The following is a 5,780-nucleotide window of genomic DNA, read 5'->3' as shown; positions in this document are numbered from 1 at the left end:
GGCAGTGGGCTTGAACCCTGATCTGTTTTTCTCGCTCCAAGAACCCTGTCTGTAGAGAAAGGGACTGGCGGTGGCAATGGGCTGAGGATGGGGAAGGCTGGTTGTGTGGAAGGTGCATGGTGGGGGAAGGAGACAGCCTGGAGTCCCACTGGGGGACGCAGGTCCTGAGGCCAGAACCACAATCTCAGGGCTGCCAGCCTGGGTCTGGCTCTGTGCCCAGAGCCCAGTGGTTTCCGTTCACAGATGTCCCAACAGCCCCAGCAGGAGGGCGCGAAGGGCACTCAAGAAGGAAGATGTCTCACTCTCCTCAGCCCCAAACCACAGTGGCCTGGGAGGCTGATGGCTCCTGGGCTGAGAGTGACCTGTGGGCCATCAAGGGACCTGGCTGGCAGACTCTTCTCTCTATTCCGGACACAGCACCCTGCAGATGGCATGGACCCCCTTGCTCCCTGTTCACCGCAGGAAGGCTGAGGCTGTCGTTTGCATCATCCTTGGGCGTGGGGGTGACCTCGAAGAACGAATTCGAAGAAAACAGGAGGAGGAGCAGGCATGCCACCGTACCCAGCACCCATTGGCCGCCCGTGGAAACTTTGGTTTTTGGGGTCATGTTCCCAGAAGGCCTGCCCTTCCCCCTCCCCCTCCCCACCCACCTCACGAGGTGTTGGCCAATCGCTCCGGCAGGCAATAAAGTGGCTGTCAGCCCGCAGGGCACCCAGCCTGGAGGTGTCATCCCCAGTGGGCAAGGGCTGGAGCTTGGACACCCAGCATGCGGGCACAGCTTCCTCGGAGGGTACTGCTCAGTAAGTATTTCCTTCCTTCCCACTAGCACCCACTTGCTGTGCCGACAGGTGCCAGTGGGGATCAGGGGTACCCTCTGTCCTCTGGGAGCTGGGAAGGTTGGGCACTGGGCAGAAGGATGCTGAGATGGAAAGAGAGCCAGGGGTCAGGCAAGGAGAGGGGCTCACTGAGAACACAGCATCTTCACTGGGTAGAGGGGGGTATCCCTGGAGGGCTTCCAGGGGTAGGTGATGTAGAGGCAACTCTGGGAGCCAGGGAGTAAGGGAAGGCGACGGATTAGGGGAGAAGCTGGGGAAGCAGGATGGAGGTGGGAGTTGTGCTGCTCAGAGGAGGAAGCTGCAGAAACTGAGCAGAAAAATGGTATAACGTCTGGAGGGGCCTCCTTCTTGCCTCAATTCGCAGGGTCTGGGATGAATAGACACAGTTAGCCAGGCCTGGGGGCCCTAGAGCCCACACAATCACACAGCACACATAGCCACACCCACAGGGTGACACACACACAGAGCCACGTGACATCATTCAGAGCCCTCAATCTCACCAACTTGGGAACCCCCACATGCAGCCTGGAGTCCCCATGGTGGACGGGGCACAACTGCTTCCTCCAACCTCACACAGACCTGGACACACAGCAGGCAGACACGCTGGTCCCACATGCACACTCACACGGGCAGCAGATACCTGGGGAGGTGGCGAGGGGTGCCCTGTTGTTGCTGTTCCTGGGCACCCAGCCCCTCTGCCCTCCCCAGCAGCGTCTTCCCCATGGGCCCGAACGGTTCTTAGGAAGGGAACATGGTGTCACTGCCTTCCGGGCCATTGCACCACAGGCCCCTTCCGACCACGTGGCTGCTGGTGGGGGTGGGGGCGGAGGGGGGGAGGCAGGCGAGCGGTAACTGTGCCCAGCCCCTGGAACATTCTGACAGGCTCACAGCATCCCTGGGCCTGACAGAAGTGGCGAGAGGATGGAGGCTCAAGGTCGGGGGACAGGCTGGCCTTGCATGACCTGGGCAACTCTTTTTCAGTGCCTTGGTTTTCCTGTCAGTAAAATGGGGGCATGGACTGAATGCTCTCGCACCTCCTTCCCAGACTGAACATTTGGATGGTTCCTCAGACAGTTCAGGGCATCAGGCTGCCCACCCTGAAGCTCTCTCAAGCCCACATGCGTGGAGGGCCAGGGACTGTCACAGGAAGCCCAGGGTTCTGTGGCAGTAGCTATCCTTTAGCCCAGAGTTCTTACAGACAGCAGCCCGACCTGGGCCACCCCATGTCAGCTCATGAAGTGGGCAGGATAGGCAGGCCCAGGAGCCCCAGCCTCCCCTTTGAGGGGAGGCCCCACAACCTCCCCTCAAAGGCCTACTTGGTGAATCACAGCCATTGTTCCAGGTGCTGGGCAGTAACTCCCTGGACAGATGGCTGTGGCCCCAGCAGGTGCTCCTGGCATACACAGTGCCCAGTCCCACCCTCCACAGCACAAAGCCTGGGATGACAGGAGGCACCCCTCCAAGGCCCTCTCGAGTGACCTCTCCTCTGAAAACCTCCCACTGTGGTTTCCTTCCCATGTCAGGTGACACCCCCTTTCTCTGCCCCAGGTCTGGTCCTCAGACTCCTGTTCCTGAAACCAGTGGTCACGGGCAGCTGCTCAGGTGATGACCAAGAACTCCTCAAGCAGCTTCAGCGTCAGACGGACTTCATGCAGGACACTAGCAGGCTGCTAGACCCCTATGTGAGTACCCGGCCCCTGGTGGCATCTGAGTCTCAGAGAACTTGGGGGTTAGGGCAGGAGTAAACTCCAGAGAGGATCAACCCACACCCGCCTAACTGCCACTCAACATGGGGGTCGGGGTGGGAAAACTGAGTCCCCGTGTTATCCCAGGCCCACATCAAATATCCCAGGCCCAACCCTGACACAATACAGCTTCCCAAGCTCACTGGGCCTGGAGGGTGAACCCAAACCCCATTGCCTCATTCCTCTGTCCAGCACGCTTATTGTGCACCTAACATGTGCCGTGTTCTGGGCCCCAGAGATGCCGCAGTGAACAAAAGTGAGTCCTGCTCTCCTGAAGCTCATGGTCACCTTCCCACTGACACTCCCCACACCGCACTCTCCGCCTGTGTGGACCCCTCCACCAGTCCCCCTGCATCCCTCTGACCCTGCCTGCAGTGACGGTATGTGAGGGGAGGATCATTTCCCCTCCTGGGCCTCAGTTTCCGGATCTGTACAAGGGGAGGATTGAATAGGGGTGGATGAGATCGAGCGTTTTAAGGCTGAACAGAGCAAACTTTGCTGTTTGTGTGTGTGTGGTGGGGGCTCCAGCACTCACTGCTTGATTCTCCTTCCCACCCCTCACCCCCACCCCAGATGCACGCCCAAGGCCTGGATGTGCCTGGACTGAAAGAGCACTGCCAAGAGCACCCCGGGGTCTTTCCCAGAGAGAATGCCCTGCATGGGCTCAGCAGGAGGGGCTTCCTGCAGACCCTCAACGCCAAGCTGGGCCACGTCCTACACAGACTGACCATTTTACAGCAGGACCTCCCTAAAGTCCAGGAATTTGGGACAGTGAAGAGGTATATCTATGGGATTAGGAACAACATCTACTGCCTGGCCCAGCTGCTTCCAGGCTCCTCAGAGACAGCTGAACCCACTCAGGCAGGCACAGAGGACTCGCCGCCACCTCCCCCTGCGTCAGACACCTTTCAACGCAAGTTACAGGGCTGCCAGTTCTTGCGTGGCTACCACCGCTTCATGCACTCAGTAGGGCAGGTCTTCCACAAGTGGAGGGAGAGTCCCAGCCGGAGCCGGAGACACAGCCCCCACCGGGCCCTGCGGAAGGGGGCTTACAGGATGCAACCCTCCATGAGGGGCAAGAGACTCATGCCTAGGGGGCAGCTGCCCCAGTAGCCTTACGGGGCGCCCCAGTGGTGCTTAGGATGGCGCAGCCTCCCCTGTGCCTTTAAGCCTGCTCCCTTGACTTCCCCACCTCTCAGAAGTGCACTTTAAGGGGTGAGGGCCGGGCTGACTCCTCTACCTTCTCCTAGGCTGGGGGGATCGGATCAGGCCATTGCTCCCCACCAGTCCTGAGTTCTCCAGACCCAGTGGGGTGGCTGGGTCAGGCCACGCGGGGCCAACTTTCCATTGATTCAGGGGTCTGATGACACAGGCTGACTCATGGTGAGACTGACCGCCCCCCCTGCTCTGCTCCCCGGAGGCCTGCCGGCCCTTCCCTCCCATGACTTGCAGAGCTGTTGCCCCCAGACTTCCTCCTTTCCATGGTGGCATGGTTCTGAGGGGGTGGTCAAGGCCTGAGCTGGCCTCCTATGCCTTATTGCCAGTCTCAGGCCAGACACCTGGACGTCTGGGTGACCTCACTTTAAGCAGCTGTGACAGGGGCAGAGTCACAGTGCTTCCTAGAAGAAGCACTGGTCTGGGCAGGGGGCGGGGTGGGGGTGGGTCGGTGTCCAAAGAACAGGGCTCAACTCCCAGCTTGGCCCCTAATTCACTGTTTGGCCTCAGGCAGGCCACTTTACCTCTCTGGACTTCAGCTTTCTCTTTGTGAATCGAGGGAGTTAGGGACCATGTAAAGCCCTCTCTGCCTGTCAGTTGCTGGGACTCAGTGACACAGGGGAGATTTCAAATTCTTTCCATAAATTGGGACACGCAATGCAAGTGGACCAGGGTGCAGACTGAACTTTTTGCAGACCTTCCAGCGCCGGAAAGCCCCTGGTCTTGGGCTCCGGCTGCTGACTGCTCCCCCTGGTGGTGGAATTTTCTCATGCTGAAACCATTGTCCTGGAGGGTTCCTAAATTCAGCTGGGCCAATTCCTTGGAGGGACGTGATTAATTTATCAATTTGTATCAGTTTTTGTCTGTTTTCTATTTATAAGGCTTATTTATGATGTGTATTTAATGTTAATATTGTGCCAACATATATTTAAAACTTGCCTGGTTTCTAAAGCCCCTGTGTGTCTGTTACCTTGTGGGAGAGGATTTGGGGGAGGCTGGCCTCTTGAAAGTGTGTGTGGGGGGTCCCGAGGTGGCAAGGCCACAAGCATCTACCACCTGAGGAGTGGGCTGAGGTCCCTGCCCTATCCAGGAAGGGAAGTCTCATGCCCCAGTCTGACTGTGGGGGCGTCTCAAACAGACAAGGCATTTGTTGTGTCTGAATGGGTCTCCCTTGAGACATTGGGGTTTGGGAGCACGAGGGGAGGGATGCAGGCTGGAGTGTCTGGGTTGCTGTGGCTCCTGTGGGTGTGTGGCTCGGGTACGTGTGCTGATGAGCATTGCATGAAATGAAGAAGATAATAACAGAACCTGCCTCAGACACAGCCGGTGAATTGAATGAAACTGCTCCCTGAAGGGCCCCAGGGGGTGTGGATTCCATCTGGCCCCCAGAAAACTGGAGGGGGACCTATATGCCAATGGATGATATAGTGCTGAGGCAGCAGCTATAAAGGGCTAACCGAAGCAGATGAACATGACCTGGATGAGTCCCTGGCTACACCCACTTCCTGGGATTGGGGGCCGAGGTGGGCACAGGACATAACATTAGAGGTGGAGGAGAGCCCTATGAGGGACTGTCTGCAATATATATGATCCACTTGGCGGGTGAGAGACTGAGGCTCAGAGAATTTGAGTCACCTGGACATGTTCTCAGAGCAAATTGACTGCAGGTGAGCACATTTTAAATTCAGATCAGTTAGATGCCAGGACGGGAGTATCTTCCTATTACTCTTCAGCCTCTGTAACCGGGCCGACAATTTCATGAGTCCCTGTCGGCACAGAGCTCCCAGGTGAGGGGGCAGACAGACAACACACAAGCAAAAGTACTGACAGGAGCATCTGAGATTGCAGTACGAGCTTGGCAAAGTAGAAAGGGAGAGACTCAGTGTCACGCGGGGTGACATGCGGGGTCTCTAGTTCCGCTCCCCACATAAAAACGCAGGATATGGTGAGGCCAAAAAGGAACATCCACGGAGCCATAGCTAGG

The 5,780-nt window shown here is 57.7% G+C and overlaps 1 protein-coding gene across 1 annotated transcript; it reads left to right on the top strand.

Moving 5' to 3' along the window:
- The first annotated feature begins 677 nt into the window (after positions 1-677).
- OSM (oncostatin M) lies at positions 678-4,669 on the top strand. Its single transcript, XM_033097253.1, has 3 exons — positions 678-800; positions 2,385-2,518; positions 3,155-4,669. The coding sequence occupies exons 1-3, from the start codon at positions 767-769 to the stop codon at positions 3,692-3,694; spliced, it is 708 nt and encodes a 235-aa protein (XP_032953144.1). The 5' UTR covers positions 678-766; the 3' UTR covers positions 3,695-4,669.
- Positions 4,670-5,780: the final 1,111 nt, after the last annotated feature.

Source organism: Rhinolophus ferrumequinum, chromosome 25 (genome assembly GCF_004115265.2).
Source record: "Rhinolophus ferrumequinum isolate MPI-CBG mRhiFer1 chromosome 25, mRhiFer1_v1.p, whole genome shotgun sequence".
Classification (NCBI taxonomy): Eukaryota; Metazoa; Chordata; class Mammalia; order Chiroptera; family Rhinolophidae; genus Rhinolophus; species Rhinolophus ferrumequinum.
Note: the sequence above shows the minus strand (reverse complement) of the source record. Positions and strands in the feature narration are given on the sequence as shown.

Bases quoted from the DNA above. Each gene is read 5' to 3' on its own strand.
- OSM (XM_033097253.1), top strand. From the start codon at position 767: ATGCGGGCACAGCTTCCTCGGAGGGTACTGCTCA. The intron at 801-2,384 runs GTAAGTATTTCC...TCTCTGCCCCAG, and splicing joins TCCTCGGAGGGTACTGCTCA to GTCTGGTCCTCAGACTCCTG. The intron at 2,519-3,154 runs GTGAGTACCCGG...CCCCCACCCCAG, and splicing joins GCAGGCTGCTAGACCCCTAT to ATGCACGCCCAAGGCCTGGA.